This window comes from Oncorhynchus keta, chromosome 33, assembly GCF_023373465.1.
Source record: "Oncorhynchus keta strain PuntledgeMale-10-30-2019 chromosome 33, Oket_V2, whole genome shotgun sequence".
NCBI lineage: Eukaryota > Metazoa > Chordata > Actinopteri > Salmoniformes > Salmonidae > Oncorhynchus > Oncorhynchus keta.
The window spans coordinates 9,467,302-9,486,791 of record NC_068453.1 but is presented as its reverse complement, the minus strand read 5'-3'; the positions used below and the strand labels follow the sequence as shown (position 1 = coordinate 9,486,791).

The 19,490-nt window shown below is 47.6% G+C and overlaps 1 protein-coding gene across 3 annotated transcripts in view; it reads left to right on the top strand.

The window, feature by feature from the left end:
• LOC118366191 (ras association domain-containing protein 3-like) overlaps positions 1 to 19,490 on the top strand; it is a 62,195-nt gene that overhangs the window by 8,408 nt on the left and 34,297 nt on the right. For 2 of the 3 annotated variants that reach the window (XM_035748676.2, XM_035748677.2), the window contains exon 2: positions 7,366 to 7,490. In XM_035748676.2, coding sequence (XP_035604569.1) covers positions 7,366 to 7,490 — 125 coding nt within the window. Of the gene's footprint in view, positions 1 to 6,210; positions 6,290 to 7,365; positions 7,491 to 19,490 lie in introns of those variants that run through there. The other variant, XM_035748678.2, reaches the window with a different exon arrangement.

Sequence of the window (19,490 nt, the reverse complement as noted above, 5' to 3'; positions counted from 1 at the left end):
CTTCGCTCAGCTTTGATTACAGGATTAGAAAACGATCTCTCTCTCTCTCTCTCAATTCAATTAAATTCAATTCAAGGGGCTTTATTGGCATGGGAAATATATGCTTACATTGCCAAAACAAGTGAAATGGATAAACAAAAGTGAAATAAATAATAAAAAGTGACCAGTAAATGTTACACTCGCACAAGTTCCAAAATAATGGAGACATTTCAAATGTCGTATACAAAAAAAAGTACATATCCAAAAAGTACAAAAGGTAAAATTAAATAAACATAAATATGGGTCGTATTTACAATGGTGTTTGTTCTTCACTGGTTGCCCTTTTCTTGTGGCAACATGCAGGGAAACTTAAATCCGTTTTACCAAATTTCTATCAGCATGTTAAATGTGCAACCAGAGGGGGAAAAAAACTCTGGACCACCTTTACTCCATACACAGAGACACATACAAAGCTCCCCCACGCCCTCCATTTGGCAAATCTGACCATAACCCTAGCAATGGGTCCCGAATGCACGGGAGATTCCGGCAGCACCGGACAGGCGGGCGATTCCGGCATCGCTGGATTAACGGCCGGCTCTGGCAGCTCAGGACAGACGCTGGCAGCTCAGGACAGACGGGAGACTCTGGCAGCTCAGGACAGACGGGAGACTCTGGCAGCTCTGGACAGGAGGGAGACTCTGGCAGCTCAGGACAGACGGGAGACTCTGGCAGCACTGGACAGGAGGGAGACTCTGGCAGCGCTGGACAGGAGGGAGACTCTGGCAGCGCTGGACAGGAGGGAGACTCTGGCAGAGCTGGACAGGAGGGAGACTCTGGCAGCGCTGGACAGGAGGGAGACTCTGGCAGCGCTGGACAGGAGGGAGACTCTGGCAGCGCTGGACAGACGGGAGACTCTGGCAGCTCTGGACAGGAGGGAGACTCTGGCAGCGCTGGACAGGAGGGAGACTGGCAGCGCTGGACAGGAGGGAGACTGGCAGCTCTGGACAGGAGGGAGACTCTGGCAGCGCTGGAAAGGAGGGAGACTCTGGCAGCGCTGGACAGGAGGGAGACTCTGGCAGCGCTGGACAGGAGGGAGACTCTGGCAGCGCTGGACAGGAGGGAGACTCTGGCAGCGCTGGACAGGAGGGAGACTCTGGCAGCGCTGGACAGGAGGGAGACTCTGGCAGCGCTGGACAGGAGGGAGACTCTGGCAGCGCTGGACAGGAGGGAGACTGGCAGCGCTGGACAGGAGGGAGACTCTGGCAGAGCTGGACAGGAGGGAGACTCTGGCAGCGCTGGACAGGAGGAAGACTCTGGCAGCGCTGGACAGGAGGAAGACTCTGGCAGCGCTGGACAGGAGGGAGACTCTTGCAGCGCTGGACAGGAGGGAGACTCTGGCAGCGCTGGACAGACGGGAGACTCTGGCAGCTCTGGACAGGAGGGAGACTCTGGCAGCGCTGGACAGGAGGGAGACTGGCAGCGCTGGACAGGAGGGAGACTCTGGCAGAGCTGGACAGGAGGGAGACTCTGGCAGCACTGGACAGGAGGGAGACTCTGGCAGAGCTGGACAGGAGGGAGACTCTGGCAGCACTGGACAGGAGGGAGACTCTGGCAGAGCTGGACAGGAGGGAGACTCTGGCAGCGCTGGACATGAGGGAGACTCTGGCAGCGCTGGACATGAGGGAGACTCTGGCAGCGCTGGAAATGAGGGAGACTCTGGCAGCGCTGGACAGGAGGGAGACTCTGGCAGCGCTGGACAGGAGGGAGACTCTGGCAACGCTGAGCAGGCGGGAGCACATGTAGGGAGGAGACAGAGCCTGGTGCGGGGGGCTGCCACCGGAGGGCTGGTGTGTGGAGGGGGCACCGGATAGACCGGACCGTGAAGGCGCACTGGAGGTCTCAAGCACCGAGCCTGCACAACCCTACCTGGCTGGATACTCCGCGTAGCCAGGCCAGTGCGGTCTATTCCACCTCTCCGCACTGGCCTTGCTACGCTGGCGAACCGGGGACACCATGCGTAGGGCTGGTGCCATGTACCCCGGCCCGAGGAGACGCACTGGAGATCAGATGCGCTGAGCCGGCTTCATGGCACCTGGCTCGATGCCCACTCTAGCCCGGCCGATACGAGGTGCTGCTATGTAACGCACCGGGCTATGCCTGTGCACCGGGGACACCGTGCGCCTCACGGCATAACACGGTACCTGCCCGGTCCACCTCTCTCCACGGTAAGCACGGGGAGTTGGCTCAGGTCTCCTACCTGACTTAGCCACACTCCCCGTGTGCCACATTTTTGGGGCTGCCTCTCGGGCTTCCAACCGCGCTGCCATGCTGCTTCCTCATACCACCGCCTCTCGGCTTTCGATGCCTCCAGCTCTGCCTTGGGGCGGTGATATTCTCCCGGCTGTGCCCAGGGTCCCTTGCCATCCAAAATCTCCTCCCATGTCCAGGAGTCTGGAGATCGTTGCTGCTGCTGCTGCCCGTTATCACGCTGCTTGGTCCTTTGGTGGTGGGTGATTCTGTAACGGTTTTCCTCTTCTGGGGAGGAGTAGTAGAGATCGGACCAATGTGCAGCGTGGGAAGTGTCCATTTTCGTTTATTAAAACTGAACACTAAAGAATCCAAAATAACAAAGTGACTGATACAATCGAAAACCGAAACAGTCCTGAAATGTGAAACAAACATCCAACAGGAAACAATCACCCACAACTCAAAAGTGAAACCAGGCTACCTAAGTATGGTTCTCAATCAGGGACAACCAGGCTACCTAAGTATGGTTCTCAATCAGGGACAACCAGGCTACCTAAGTATGGTTCTCAATCAGGGACAACCAGGCTACCTAAGTATGGTTCTCAATCAGGGACAACCAGGCTACCTAAGTATGGTTCTCAATCAGGGACAACCAGGCTACCTAAGTATGGTTCTCAATCAGGGACAACAATTGACAGCTGCCTCTGATTGAGAACCATACCAGGCCAAACACAGAAATCCCAAAACATAGAAAAAAGAACATAGACAACCCACCCGACTCACGCTCTGACCATACTTAAAACAAAGACATAACAAAAGAACTAAGGTCAGAACGTGACACAGAGGAAGGCTCTAAAAATTGTCAAAGGCTCCAGCCACCCTAGTCATAGACTGTTCTCTCTGCACGGCAAGCGGTACCGGAGCGCCAAGTCTAGGTCCAAGAGGCTTCTAAACAGCTTCTACCCCCAAGCCATAAGACTCCTGAACATCTAGTCAAATGTCTACCCAGACTATTTGCATTGCCCCTCCCCCTCCCCCCTCTCTCCACACCACTGCCACTCTCTGTTGTCATCTATGCATAACTTTAATAACTCTACCTACATGTACATATTACCTAAACTAACCGGTGCCCCCACACATTGACTCTGTACCGGTACCCCCCTGTATATAGTCTTGCTATTGTTATTTTACAGCTGCTTTTTAAATACTTTTTACTTTTATTTCTTATCCATACTTTTTTTAAACTGCATTGTTGGTTAGGGGCTTGTAAGTAAGCATTTCACTGTGACTAATACAATTTGATTTGATTTCATTGCACACTGTGGTATTTCACCCAATAGATATGGGAGTTTATCAAAATTTGACTTATTTTCTAATTCTTTGTAGGTCTGTAATCTGAGGTCAATATGTGTCTCTAATATGGTCATATGTTTGGAAGGGGGTTAGGAATTGCAGATCAGTTTCCACCTCATTTTATGGGCAGTGTGCACATAGCCCGTCTTCTCTTTAGAGCCATGTCTGCCTACGGCGACCTTTCTCAATAGCAAGACTTTGCTCACTGAGTCTGTATATAGTCAAAGCTTTCCTTAATTTGTGGTCAGTCACAGTGGTCAGGTATTCTGCCACTGTGTACTTTCTGTTTAGGGCCAAATAACATTCTAGTTTGCTCTGTTGTTTTGTTAATTCTTTCCAATGTGTCAAGTAATTATCTTTTTGTTTTCTCATGATTTGGTTGGGTCTAATTGTATTGCTGTCTTGGGGCTCTGTGGGGTCTTTATTGGCATGGGAAACATGTGTTTACATTGCCAATGCAAGTGAAATAGATAATAAACCAACAGTAAACATGACTCTCTCTCTCTCTCTCTCTCTCTCTCTCTCTCTCTCTCTCTCTCTCATTCTCGCTCTCTTTTTTTTCTCTCGCTCTCCTTTTCTTTGTCTTTCTCTCTCTCTCACACACACACACACACACACACACACACACAAACACTCCATCCCCAAACATGCAGCGGGTCTCCAAGAAGTGTAGTTTTGAGTACTGTTATGTCTTCTGCAACCACACAGTGTCCTCTGGGTGAAGGTCTGGCTCTGCCCTGTTTATACACACTCTGAAAACCCTATGTTAAGGCTATGGTCTTTACATGTTGGGAGTAGTACTGCGAGATCCAAGTATTTTACAGCCTTTGCATCACGGGCTGAAACAGCTGCTGTCATCCCTGACTGAGGACAAATGGTGGTGGGGGGTAGAGTTTGACTGAATTGGCTCTTAGCACGTCAGTGAGAAGGTCGCCACAGGTTCCTCATCTCTCCTCCCAGCACTCAGAGACATGGTTAGACAGCCAGCTCTATATACTACACACAGAGACATGGTTACACAGCCAGCTCTATATACTACACACAGAGACATGGTTACACAGCCAGCTCTATATACTACACACAGAGACATGGTTAGACAGCCAGCTCTATACACTACACACAGAGACATGGTTAGACAGCCAGCTCTATATACTACACACAGAGACATGGTTAGACAGCCAGCTCTATATACTACACACAGAGACATGGTTACACAGCCAGCTCTATATACTACACACAGAGACATGGTTAGACAGCCAGCTCTATATACTACACACAGAGACATGGTTAGACAGCCAGCTCTATATACTACACACAGAGACATGGTTAGACAGCCAGCTCTATATACTACACACAGAGACATGGTTAGACAGCCAGCTCTATATACTACACACAGAGACATGGTTAGACAGCCAGCTCTATATACTACACACAGAGACATGGTTAGACAGCCAGCTCTATATACTACACACAGAGACATGGTTAGACAGCCAGCTCTATATACTACACACAGAGACATGGTTAGACAGCCAGCTCTATATACTACACACAGCTGACACTGGCTAGGCTCAGGGGCGAGTGGTGTTGGTATGCATCTGTTTGTGGAGTATGTTGTTGTTCTGTGAGGGAGTGAGTGAGTGAATGAAATGAGTGAGTGAGTGAGTGAGTGAGTGAGTGAGTGAGTGAGTGAGTGAGTGAGTGAGTGAGTGAGTGAGGAAAGATGCTGAGTTGCGCTCTGTTCTCCTCTCAGCTCCACTGATTAAGTCTGATCAATTGGATTTGTCTGGCTGATTACAGGAAGTGCTATTATCAAAGCATCAGCACAGCTATACTACACACACGCGCATGCACACACACACACGCAGGCAGCACTCCCCACAGACTCCCCACAGGCCCAGGAGACTCCCAGGGGGGGAAAAAGTGCTTGACTCATCAGACAGCCAATAGAAATCATCATCATCATCAGATGTCTGTATTTTGCAGTTGTGTAAGACATGGAAGCGTATTTATTTCTCCTCACTGGGGTGAGAAAAAAATCCCCTCTAAGTTACAGAGGGTTAGAGAGCGTTTAGGGCAGGAAGCCTAGCAGACGAGCTGACCACCCTCTTTGTGTGCTGGTGAGTGAGCTCAGAGAGGGTCATCCCTGGCCCACACACTCTCTCACGCACGCACGCTCAGACTTACACACTCTCTCTCTCTCCCTCCACCTCTCCCCCGCTCTTCTCTCCTACTGTCTGTGTGTCCATCACTGTGACCCACTGAGCCTCCATTTGACAGGCAAATCACCCACTCAGCACTACCATACAGAGAGAGTGGGAGACAGAGAATGAGTGAGTGTTTGTGAGAGAGAGTGGGAGCGAGAGAAAGAGCGAGAGAGTGGTAGCTGCTAGGCAAATGAGTCTCTGTGTAGGTCTGGGCTGGCGAGGGAGGTAGGGGTATCCCAGTCAACACAGGCTATTGTTCCTGATGCTTGTCGTGCCTGTGTGTAAGAGAGTGAGTGCGTCGAAGCTGGGCCTGTTGCTACTGGCCAGTGGTGGTACAGTGTAGGACGTGGTCAAGGAGTATTGCTTATCAGACAGAGCAGTGAGGGAGAGCTTCAGAGAGAAGAGTGTGCGAGGCAGGAGGGAGATGGTGTGCTGGTTGGGGATGGGAGCAGCCATCTGTAAACTGTCGGTGAAGCTCAGCCGGCAGGTGAAGCGGAGGACCTCGGGTAAGTGAGGAGACACACACGAACACACACACACACACACCACGCTGTTCCTGTACGCCAGGTGCTAACAGTGAGGGCTTGCTGGATGTTCTGTACACTTGCGAGGGACTGTCACAGTGATGTGCAATGTATTCTGTGTTGTTGGCCGTCTCTCCCTGTCTCTCCTCCACGCCGAGTTATTTCTACGTGGGCCGCTGGATGCTGGCCAGGCCCGGCGCAGAGAACGAGAGGAGAAAGAGAAAGAAAGAGTTCACATATTAGAGATTCCTTCAACCTTTATTGTTGCAGTGTGCACGGCAGGAAGTTTCTGTGTCACTAGACTTTTCCCCCGGGCCTGTCAGACCGATCCGATTGACTGTCAGCGGAAACACGCTCCTCTTGCTCTTCGCCATTCCAATGCATCGTATCGTGTTTACATTTTGGTTGCACTTGGAATAGTTAGAATAGTAGCCTCGTTTCACTTGACTTGAGCTGAATGTTGATAGTTGAATGGTGACTGCGAATAGTTGACTGAGCTGACAGTTGAATGGTGACTGTGAATGGGGGTCGGTATGAAGTGTTTGCATACTGTGGGCAACCTCATTTCCTTCCTGTCCTCTCTCCAGACACAACACAGCCTCACCTCGTTATTGCTGTTGCTGGAGACCCGAGCCTGGGGTCCCAGGGAATATTTGCGTAGCCATTTGGGGTTGCGTTCTAGACTAAAGATGTTAGCGGCTGGGTTATACGTTAGTTATTTGGTTGTGGATGAGACTCGTTAGGGGTTGGCTGCATATTTAACAGAGTACCTGTGACCTGGGTGAATCCACAGGTCTCTGCTAGTGATCACGCTGCTATTGAGTCAACACAGATACAATACTTTAAATCCTCCTGGCAAGGAAGTGGCAAGAGTCTTCAAGAGGTGTAAGAATATCTCGGAGTCGGAAATGAGGGTATTTGGTGCCGTGTTATAAACACTGTCGGCAGCAGCGTTGGACCGCTCTGTTGACACGCGTCCGAGAGAGAATACAGCCTCTATGAGTCTGCAAGGTCAGGTCTTTGCAATTGTTTAACAAGCTCCTCTCTTCCTACTTCAGGGTGTAAGTATACTTGTCACCCAGAGTGTCGAGAACGAGTGTCGTTGGACTGTCACCCCGGTGGTCCTGGTACCGTTGACACCCCCCTCAGCCAGGACCACCTCAACGACGAGACACAGCCCACTGTGAGTACCCGCCTCCTCTCTCACTCCCTGTGTGTGTGTGTGTGTGGTCTAATTACAGGGTCAACACTTTGTTCCTTGAGATGTGCTGATATTGTATTCTGTGATGGTCACATTAGCACTGTATTTAGTGTATTTCACCACAAGGGGGCGGTGGGGTGCATAGAATGAGTAATCACCCTGCCCGTGATTAGTGAGGGACTGAGACGTAGTTCACTAATGTACCACCAGATGACGCTATCTCTGTCTCTATACTGTATCTCTTGTCCATATTTTATTTATTTTTTACCTTTATTTAACCAGGCAAGTCAGTTAAGAACATATTCTTATTTTCAATGACGGCCTGGGAACAGTGGGTTAACTGCCTGTTCAGGGGCAGAACGACAGATTTGTACCTTGTCAGCTCGGGGGTTTGAACTCACAACCTTCCGGTTACTAGTCCAACGCTCTAACCACTAGGCTACGCTGCCGCCCCCCATAGATCTCTTGGCGGGAGTGAGTGAGTGTTTGGGGGATGTGTTGCTTTTAGGTCTTTTTTGATATCATACAGAAGGGTGTGTGTTTGGGATTAACTAGGTGGTGCCAATGCTTTGAAACCAGCAGTCCATGTCATTGTCCATATAATAGCCCTGGAGTCATTTTTTGTGTGTGTGCATTCAAAACGACCTGGCCCTGTAGCCCGCCCAACAGCAACATGATCCGACTGCCACATATAACGAGTGGTCGTGTTGGGTGGCCTGACACACATTTCTGTCCTCTGTGGTCCCAGGGGAATCGAAAGGTGTGTGTGTGTGGAGGCCCTGTCCCTAAATCCCTGAGCCTTGGTCAACTTCACGAACGCAGGCATGCACACACACACACAAATACTACTCTTGCGTTGTGATGGTATGGATGGATGGATGGAATGAGGGAGGGCATTACACACCTCTGTGGATCATATTTAGCATGTACATTTTTTATTTATTTAAATAATGCAATTGTCAGGGATCTTCAACTCTGTCAAAACAGTCTGGCTTCAATACTGCAGTGAAACAGTTTAGTGTTGAGACGTTAGCTCAGCAGAAACCTGGGACCAGTGCTGAACAGTGCTGCTGAGACATGCAGATCTCTGTCATGTTGTTGTTTCACAGTGTCGTGTTTATGTTTCTGTGTTAATCTGTGGCTGAGTGTGTCTCTGTCTGTGTGTATCTGTGTGTGTGTCTCTGTGCGTGTGTCCCTGTGTGTGTCTGTGTGCGGCTGGGTCAGACAGCGGGAGATATTGTTGGGTTTTGACCAAACTCCCCCATGTGACTGCCCAGAACCAGAACTAGACTCATATGTTCAGATGATCCTTTACTATCCTTATATAAAGCACTCTGAACCTCCCAGCAGATTGTAGCTCTATCTCTGTCCAACGCTCTGTCTCTGCTCTGTGGTCTGTGGTTGAAACTCTCCTGGAATGGACTCGGATAATGATATGAAGCCATGAGACAGTTTATTTACTATCTGTCTCGGTGAAGGAAATGGAATCCGAGAGTGGATAGATGGATCTTCTCAGCCTCTGTTATACCCAGAGGACACAGACACAGGAAGACAATGAGCTCCTTATCCCAGTTTAGAAGAGGCTGCAATAAACTAGGAATAGAGAGGGCCTCTACAATATTACTCAGTAACTATGATGATTAACACCTAGTGGCTGGCTGGCTGGCTGGCTGTCCGTCCATCTGTCCCTCCCTCCCTCCCTCCCTCCCTCCCTCCCTCCCTCCCTCCCTCCCTCCCTCCCTCCCTCCCTCCCTCCCTCCCTCGCTCCACTAGCAGATGAATCACAGACAGCTGGTTAGCTGATGAAGTTCACAGGAGTTAAGGAATGACACTGACTCAATATGGCTGCCAGCCAACACATGTTGACATTTATAACTAGGGGTCAATTCAACGTGGTGGAATCCTACACACTCTGTAACACACCCTCTGAGTGAGACAAGATCTGGGACAGCACTCAGTCAGGACATGCAGGAGCGCAAAGTGATGAGCTGATTGAATAGATCAGTGATTCCATTAAGCAGTGGTTGTTGTCTGGAGTTTGTCACTGAGTTGACTATAACAGAGTAATACATAGATTGACATCAGTCTGACCCAGAGCTCTTGCCCTGTCATGGGCTAACTCTGTTACTGGGCCTGAAACACAATTCTTGGAAATGGCAGGTCAGTGTCACTGTACATTTTTCACCATAGAGAGATGATTCACATGCAGTCTACATCTCTGTCAGAGCTAACTGAAGTTCGATACACAGCAAGATCTCACGAACTCAAACATGAACTCACAAAAAATGATGCACGAAGACAGCTGGGTAGATCATTTGTACTGAGTTAGTTAATGTGTAATTAGTTAATGTGTGATGTAGTTAGTTCATGTGTAGCATGTTGAGCTGTAGAGAAAGTTGTTGTGACTGAAGGGATGTGCTTTCTGAGAGACTGACCACGCACAGTGCTGGGAGTGACCTCTGCACTCTATATGCCCATGTCCATTACTGCACTCGTATAGGCTGAGCCATGCCTTCTGATAGGCTATCCAGCCAGACAGGCAGTAAATAATAGGGCCACTTCCTGTTCCTGAACGATGGGAAAGTCAAACACAGGGACCTGGGAGAAAACAGTCGTTAGGAGGACAAGAATGTTGATGTATTCCCTCTGGGCTTCATTGCTGCTCGTTAACTGCAAATGTTAGATTAGGAACACCTGCATAAGTTATTGATCTTTAACGTTTGACCTTTGTGATGTCACCTCTGTTAATATTGTGCATTCTTCACAAACCTTCACAGACCTCTTTATCTGTAGGGGAATGACCAGGGACTCTACACCTCTCTGAGATCTCAGACTAAAGGGAGTCTCCCTCATTCCCTTCCCTCCTCTCCTCCTCGTCGAGCGCGGGGTAATGTAGTGCGTCCTATAGGGTTGCTTGCGTCATGCCATAGGTGTGCTGTCTTACCTGCTTTTGTCAGTTTTTCTTCCTTTTCTTAGCAGGGTTTCCTTATCTTATCACTCCTCTTAAAAACATCAACTCTGATCTGAAGACCTACTGATTACTAAGCTATGGGCCAAAGGGAAAGGATACGGTGAGTATATATATACAAGAGGGCAGGAAAAGCTCTACATGGATCGAACAAAGTTTTCCACCTCATGCTGAATGAAGATTCCTCAACAGCACACTGTGCAGCCAACAGAAATTGCCAACCGTTTCCTTAGTGACCCCAAATGTTATATAATATTATGTTGAGTGGAAATAACCCTGAACTCTGTTACGACTCTGTTTTTCACTTTCGCTATGTTAATCACTAACAGGCTGCTCTGCCACACTCGCACGGCTCTAGTTCTAAGATAGAACGGCCCACACTCCTCTGGCAACAGAACCCAACCGCTCAGCAGAATGCCTGGTAGAGTGCCTGGTTCTCCAAAACCGTTCTCCAACCAAGAACATGGAACAAAATCCACTAAATCATTTATTGCGTAACAGCTCTGTTCTATATGATTAGTAACCTAACCTCCACTGCAGGGATGTTGTAAAACACAGTTAACCGGTTTGGGTAACCAGGTCACATCCGGTCTTGATTTACTCTAGATGTTGATGTCGGAAAGTCAGGGTTTTATTGTTACATGGTTGTTGTGAGAGAGCGGGGTCAGAGTTCAGCCCAGATTGGTTCAGCGTGTTACTGTTTTACAGACAAGGTGTTCCGGCTGTCTTAATGTTCCCTCTCTGTGTCAAACTGGGCAGATAAAGATGTACGATAACAACTTAAAACCACCAGAAATCCCCAGGCTTTCCCCATACCTCAGCTACCTCTGACAGACAGCGTTTCCCATCTGTCACACAACCAGGAGTGGTGGGGGCGGAGTCAAGCTCAGAGAGCAGAGGATAATGGGGGAAACACAAACTTTATTGCGGTAACCAAAATAAACGCCCAAAACAACAGGCGATAATCAAAAGTGTCCAACCCAAAACTGGGCACAAACAGACATGCTGTGTTCCCTGCAACAAACCTTGACAAACAGAAAACAAGCCCGCACAAAAGCAGGCGGGCCTAACAGGCTTAAATAGTCCTGAATCAAAACTCAAACAAGAAACAGGTGCAACCAATAAGACATAACAAACAGAAAGGGAAAAGGGGATCGGTGGCAGCTAGGAGACCGACGACGACTGCCGAGCGCCGCCCGAACAGGCAGGGGAGCCACCTTCGGTGGAAGTCGTGACACTATCAGCAGACATAGAGGACATGACTGTCTGTAGAGTCCCAGAAGATTCCCTCGATCCAGTGAACTCTACTCAGCTAGAATGGCTATCGCTACTAGTCAATGTTCAGTGGTCTTCCCAGTCCCTTACGGTTCCAGCGTCGTTCCCCTATCATTCACAGCCCTAAGAAGCCATGTCAATAAAATAAAACCTTATGTCGAACCACAAAACAGAGGGGCCTCTGTGCCACAATCACAGTCCCATCAAAATCCCATCAACATCACAGCCCGATGACTTCCAGGTCAGCCTGTAAATACACGATTCATTATTGTTTCTTATCTGCACCTCCTTTCCCCTGTTTCCCATTGTCTCCCGTCTTTCCTGCCAGTCTGTAGTGAAATCAGTGAGTCACTGTGTTGTTACCTGAGGGAGGAGAGAGAGAGAGCCATGTTGTTGACAGAGCCAACAGCTAATCAGAGCCTGCGTCTAATCCAAGTTGTATGAGGGGATAATCTCACCTGATGTTTTATGTTGCCTGTAGTGGCTGTGTGTTTTAAATGTGGCGTCCCTCTGCTTCCCCCTCATTGTCTGTAGGTAGTGTTTGTGCTTCCCCCTCATTGTCTGTAGGTAGTGTTTGTGCTTCCCCCTCATTGTCTGTAGGTAGTGTTTGTGCTTCCCCCTCATTGTCTGTAGGTAGTGTTTGTGCTTCCCCCTCATTGTCTGTAGCTAGTTTTTGTGCTTTCCCCTCATTGTCTGTCGGTAGTGTTTGTGCTTCCCCCTCATTGTCTGTAGGTAGTGTTTGTGCTTCCCCCTCATTGTCTGTAGGTAGTGTGTGTGCTTCCCCCTCATTGTCTGTAGGTAGTGTTTGTGCTTATCCCTCATTGTCTGTAGGTAGTGTTTGTGCTTATCCCTCATTGTCTATAGGGAGTGTTTGTGCTTATCCCTCATTGTCTGTAGGAAGTGTTTGTGCTTCCCACTCATTGTCTGTAGGTAGTGTTTGTTCTTCCCCCTCAGTGTCTGTAGGTTGTGTGTGTGCTTATTCCTCATTGTCTGTTGGTAGTGTTTGTTCTTCCCCCTCAGTGTCTGTAGGTAGTGTGTGTGCTTATTCCTCATTGTCTGTTGGTAGTGTTTGTGCTTCCCCCTCATTGTCTGTAGGTAGTGTTTGTGCTTATTCCTCATTGTCTGTTGGTAGTGTTTGTGCTTCCCCCTCATTGTCTGTTGGTAGTGTGTGTGCTTATTCCTCATTGTCTGTTGGTAGTGTTTGTGCTTCCCCCTCATTGTCTGTAGGTAGTGTTTGTGCTTATTCCTCATTGTCTGTTGGTAGTGTTTGTGCTTCCCCCTCATTGTCTGTAGGTAGTGTGTGTGCTTATTCCTCATTGTCTGTTGGTAGTGTTTGTGCTTCCCCCTCATTGTCTGTAGGTAGTGTTTGTGCTTATTCCTCATTGTCTGTTGGTAGTGTTTGTGCTTCCCCCTCATTGTCTGTTGGTAGTGTTTGTGCTTATTCCTCATTGTCTGTTGGTAGTGTTTGTGCTTCCCCCTCATTGTCTGTTGGTAGTGTGTGTGCTTATTCCTCATTGTCTGTAGCTAGTTTTTGTGCTTTCCCCTCATTGTCTGTCGGTAGTGTTTGTGCTTCCCCCTCATTGTCTATAGGTAGTGTTTGTGCTTCCCCCTCATTGTCTGTAGGTAGTGTTTGTGCTTCCCCCTCATTGTCTGTAGCTAGTTTTTGTGCTTTCCCCTCATTGTCTATAGGTAGTGTTTGTGCTTCCCCCTCATTGTCTGTAGGTAGTGTTTGTGCTTCCCCCTCATTGTCTGTAGCTAGTTTTTGTGCTTTCCCCTCATTGTCTGTAGGTAGTGTGTGTGCTTCCCCCTCATTGTCTGTAGGTAGTGTTTGTGCTTATCCCTCATTGTCTGTAGGTAGTGTGTGCGCTTCCCCCTCATTGTCTGTAGGTAGTGTTTGTGCTTATCCCTCATTGTCTATAGGTAGTGTTTGTGCTTATCCCTCATTGTCTATAGGGAGTGTTTGTGCTTATCCCTCATTGTCTGTAGGAAGTGTTTGTGCTTCCCACTCATTGTCTGTAGGTAGTGTTTGTTCTTCCCCCTCAGTGTCTGTAGGTAGTGTGTGTGCTTATTCCTCATTGTCTGTTGGTAGTGTTTGTGCTTCCCCCTCATTGTCTGTAGGTAGTGTGTGTGCTTATTCCTCATTGTCTGTTGGTAGTGTTTGTGCTTCCCCCTCATTGTCTGTAGGTAGTGTTTGTGCTTATTCCTCATTGTCTGTTGGTAGTGTTTGTGCTTCCCCCTCATTGTCTGTTGGTAGTGTGTGTGCTTATTCCTCATTGTCTGTTGGTAGTGTGTGTGCTTATTCCTCATTGTCTGTAGGGAGTGTGTGTGCTTATTCCTCATTGTCTGTTGGTAGTGTTTGTGCTTCCCCCTCATTGTCTGTAGGTAGTGTGTGTGCTTATTCCTCATTGTCTGTTGGTAGTGTTTGTGCTTCCCCCTCATTGTCTGTAGGTAGTGTGTGTGCTTATTCCTCATTGTCTGTTGGTAGTGTTTGTGCTTCCCCCTCATTGTCTGTAGGTAGTGTTTGTTCTTCCCCCTCAGTGTCTGTAGGTAGTGTGTGTGCTTATTCCTCATTGTCTGTTGGTAGTGTTTGTTCTTCCCCCTCATTGTCTGTAGGTAGTGTTTGTTCTTCCCCCTCAGTGTCTGTAGGTAGTGTGTGTGCTTATTCCTCATTGTCTGTTGGTAGTGTTTGTTCTTCCCCCTCATTGTCTGTAGGTAGTGTGTGTGCTTATTCCTCATTGTCTGTTGGTAGTGTTTGTGCTTCCCCCTCATTGTCTTTAGGTAGTGTGTGTGCTTATTCCTCATTGTCTGTTGGTAGTGTTTGTGCTTCCCCCCATTGTCTGTAGGTAGTGTTTGTGCTTCCCCCTCATTGTCTGTAGGTAGTGTTTGTGCTTCCCCCTCATTGTCTGTAGGTAGTGTGTGTGCTTATTCCTCATTGTCTGTAGGTAGTGTTTGTGCTTACCCCTCATTGTCTGTAGGTAGTGTTTGTGCTTCCCCCTCATTGTCTGTAGGTAGTGTGTGTGCTTATTCCTCATTGTCTGTTGGTAGTGTTTGTGCTTCCCCCTCATTGTCTGTAGGTAGTGTTTGTGCTTCCCCCTCATTGTCTGTAGGTAGTGTTTGTGCTTCCCCCTCCTTGTCTGTAGGTAGTGTGTGCGCTTCCCACTTAATGTACGGACAGAGTGGGGCCCTGATGATTCTACGCCCTGTGTCTATCTAAGGGCCAGACAAAGGAGCCACAGTTAGTTACTCTATATGGGACATAGGGTGGGGAGAGAGCAGGTCTATTGTCACTCTTTAAGCGAGTCCTGACCTGCCTATACTATTATACCTGTGAGCAGCAGCTGTTCCTGTGTTGTCTGCGGTTATGAGTTGGATAAAGTTGCCCCTATACATTTATTCAGGCTATGTTTTGTGTTTCCTCATTTAGGGTGAGGGAGCTGAACTTAGATCTGTGCCTATGGGCTGATCGTAGGGTAGCCTATGGTGTGGTATGAATTGGGTGTGTGTGTGTGTGTGTGTGTGTGTGTGTGTGTGTGTGTGTGTGTGTGTGTGTGTGTGTGTGTGTGTGTTTACGTTCACGATGCTGTCTTGAACTCTGCCCACTGTATCTACCCACATCATCTCGGCCTCCGCCTCTGCTCCACTCCGATAAGCTTCCACTGTAAATGGCACACATTCATCACTGATAAAGGTTCAGGTGACAGGGGTATAGAAACATGTTCAAAATAAACGTTGAAAGACTTGAGATTCAACTTGATTTGAGAAAACCAGAGAGAGTGTGTGAAGTGAATAGTGTTGACCTGGCTCTGTTTTGGCAACAAAGAGTGCAGAATGATGGGCGGCAGCTCGACTCCCCAAAGAGTAAATGTGTTACCCAGTAGAATAGTCCCTTTGATCTCTCCGGGGTCAATGTTGTGTGCCAGGTTCTTTACCGTTTGAAGCGCAAAATGGAGGGTGGTTTGTGTAGCTCAGAAACCAGTTAAATGAGATACAGTAGCCTGCATGTAACTCAGAACTTTTTTGTTGATGTTGTGAAAATTGGGTAACTACCGTAGCAAAGGTTGGGTTATATTACAGAAGCATAGTATCCGTATCCCAGCATTCCTATGGTGTTTGCTCATGAGTGAGTGGAGCGTCTTGGCTGTCAGAGTTTTGTGACTTACTGTGCCTCAGAGGAAGAGAGGCAGCAGATCTATTACAACATGCACACTCACACACACTCACTCCAGTACACTCAGTGCCTCAGGAGAAACACAGGAGGAGTCCAAGCTGAGTCACTCAGGCTTTACTTGGCTCAGTCAAGTGGGTAGGGACAGGTATCCACTACTATTGTGGTGTAATCTAACCTCATATATGGCCAAAGGGGTTTAAAGTTGATCCACAGAGAAGGGGCCAGGATGTAATCCATATACAGTGCATTCAGAAAGAATTCAGACCCCTTGACTTTTTCCACATTTTGTTACGTTGTAACGGCGTTCGTCTGTTGAAAGAGAGTCAGACCAAAATGCGGCGTGGTAGTTACTCATGTTCTTTAATGAAAATTAGACGATACATGAAATAACAATAATATACAAAACAACAAACGAAACGCGAAAACCTATACAGCCTATCTTGTGACAACAAACACAGAGACAGGAACAATCACCCACGAAACACTCACAGAATATGGCTGCCTAAATATGGTACACAATCAGAGACAACGATAATCACCTGACTCTGATTGAGAACCGCCTCAGGCAGCCATAGACTACGTAGACACCCCACAAACCCCTAAGACAAAAACACACCACAATAACCCATGTCACACCCTGGCCTGACCAAACAAATAAAGAAAACACAAAATACTAAGACCAAGGCGTGACATACGTTACAGCCTTATTCTAAAAAAAATGTTTTACCTCAACAATCTACACACAATACCCCACAACGACAAAGCAAAAACAGTCTTTTAGAAATGTTTGCACATTTATTAAAACTAAACAACTGAAAAAAAATCAAATTTACATTAGTATTCAGACCCTTTACTCAGTACTTTGTTGAAGCAACTTTGGCAGCGATTACATTCTCGAGTCTTCTTGGGTGTGACGCTACAAGCTTGGCACACCTGTATTTGGGTAGTTTCTCCCGTTCTTCTCTGCATATCCTCTCAAGCTCTGTCAGGTTGGATGGGGAGCATTGCTGCACAGCTATTTTCAGGTCTTTCCAGAGATGTTCGATCGGGTTCAAGTCCGGGCTCTGACTGGACATTCAGAGACTTGTCCTGAAGCCATTCCTGCATTGTCTTGGCTGTGTGCTTAGGGTTGTTGTCCTGTTGGAATGTGAACCAGGTTTTCATCAATGATCTCTCTGTACTTTGTTCTGTTCATCTTTCCCTCGATCCCGACTAGTCTCCCAGCCCCTGCCACTGAAAAACATCCCCTATGCACGATGCTGCCACCACCATGCTTCACCGTAGGGATGGTGCCAGGTTTCCTCCAGGCGTGATGCTTGGCATTCAGGCCAAAGAGTTCAATCTTGGTTTCATCAGACCAGAAAACCTTGTTTCTCATGGTGTGAGAGGCCTTTAGGTGCCTTTTGGCAAACTCCAAGTGGGCTGTCATTTGCCTTTTACTAAGGAGTGGCTTCCATCTAGCCACTCTATCATAAGGGCCTGATTGGTGGAGTGCTGCAGAGATGGTTGTCCTTCCGCAAGGTTATCCCATCTCCGCAGAGGAATTCTGGAGCTCTGACAGAGCTCCAATCAGGTTCTTGGTCACCTCCCTGACCAAGGCCCTTCTCCCTCGATTGCTCTGTTTGGCCAGGCGGCCAGCTCTAAGAAGAGTCTTGGTGGTTCCATACTTCTTCCATTTAAGAATCATGGAGGCCACTGTGTTCTTGGGGACATTCAATGCTGCAGAATTTATTTGGTACCCTTCCCCAGATCTGTGCCTCGACACAATCCTGTCTCAGGGCTCTACAGACAATTCCTTCGACCTCATGGCTTGGTTTTTGCTCTGGAAAAAGAAAAGAAGACGCGCACACTCTAGGAGCTCCGATGCAATAATTGAATAACCTTATAGGCAACGTTTCCACAGACAAGCTGTCTTCATCAGGGTATAATGACAAACACTGCGAGTCACTAGTTTATATAGTGTCAAAGGACACACGCAGGTGTCTGTAATCATGGTCGGGTGTGGCCTGATATCACTGGTTAATTCTCAGATATATATATATTTTTTTATAACCTTTATTTAACCAGGCAAGTCAGTTAAGAACACATTCTTATTTTCAATGACGGCCTGGGAACAGTGGGTTAACTGCCTGTTCAGGGGCAGAACGACAGATTTGCACCTTGTCAGCTCGGGGGTTTGAACTCGCAACCTTCCGGTTACTAGTCCAACGCTCTAACCACTAGGCTACGCTGCCGCCCCATAAAAAAAAACATACAAAAAACATAAATGGCATGCGATCATAGATACAATTTGGCTACATAGGCATACAAATATTTACAATGAATAGCAAAATCACAAGAATCACAAGAATGACTTCAGATCAAAGTCTACGTTGAGACCGAAGGGAGCAAGGGTCTTTAAATGAATGATCCAGGCAGCCTCTCGTTTTAACAATACATTGTCGAGGTCACCCCCTCTCCTGGTTTTTGATCTGACATGCACTGTCAACTGTGGGACGTTATATAGACAGGTGCATGCCTTTCTAAATCATGTCCAGTCAATAGAATTTACCACAGGTGGACCAATCAAGTTGTAGAAACATTTCAAGGATGATCAGTGGAAACAGGATGCACCTGAGCTCAATTTCGGGTCTCATAACAAAGGGTCTGAATACTTTTGTAAATAAGATATTTCAATTTATTTTATACATTTGCAAAAGTAAAAAATAAACTGTTTTCACTTTGTCATTATGGGGTATTGTTTGTAGATTGATGAGGATTTTTTATTTATTTAATCCATTTTAGTAATGTGAAAAAGGGAAGGGGTCTGAATGCTTTCTGAATGCACTGTAGACAGTATACTGAAAGTAGCTATCCATTACTCTTATAAGTGAGCATTCCTCATCTTTGTTTTATCTCAAGCACATTTGATGTCATTACTCACAGGAATATTTGTTGTACTTCCTGATTAATAAAAAAGGGTTAGTTATTACAACAATGACATCATTCTAGATGATAAAGGTAGGGGAACTCAGACTCCCACACTCACTTGAAAATCCTCCTTAAACATACACCTTTGTAGAGAGTAGGCAGGTAAACCTGAAGTAGAGAGTGTCTGTTTTCTCACAACTCTCTCTCCACATACCAGACTTTGTGGTGGAATTCTCATTTATGGAGTCATTTATGGGACATTCCTTACGCCTCCCCGACCTCACCCATTCACCTCATTGCGCCCTTACCCCTTTCATCTCACCACCTCACCCCCTCTTCACCCACACCTCTTCTTACCCCTATCACCTTTAACTAACTAGACCTGCAGCATGTAAACAAGCAGTGCTGAGAACCTTAAGCCCTTGCCTGCAGAGGAATGTGGGTAATGTCTGCCAAGGGCTGTGGCTCTCAGGCAGAGAGACTACAGGCCCAGTGACCTCTCTCTCTCTCTCTCTCTCTCTCTCTCTCTCTCTCTCTCTCTCTCTCTCTCTCTCTCTCTCTCTCTCTCTCTCTCTCTCTCTCTCTCTCTCTCTCTCTCTCTCTCTCTCTCTCTCTCTCTCTGTGTGTGGAGACCAGGAAGGGGGGTGGAGTTCATGCCGAG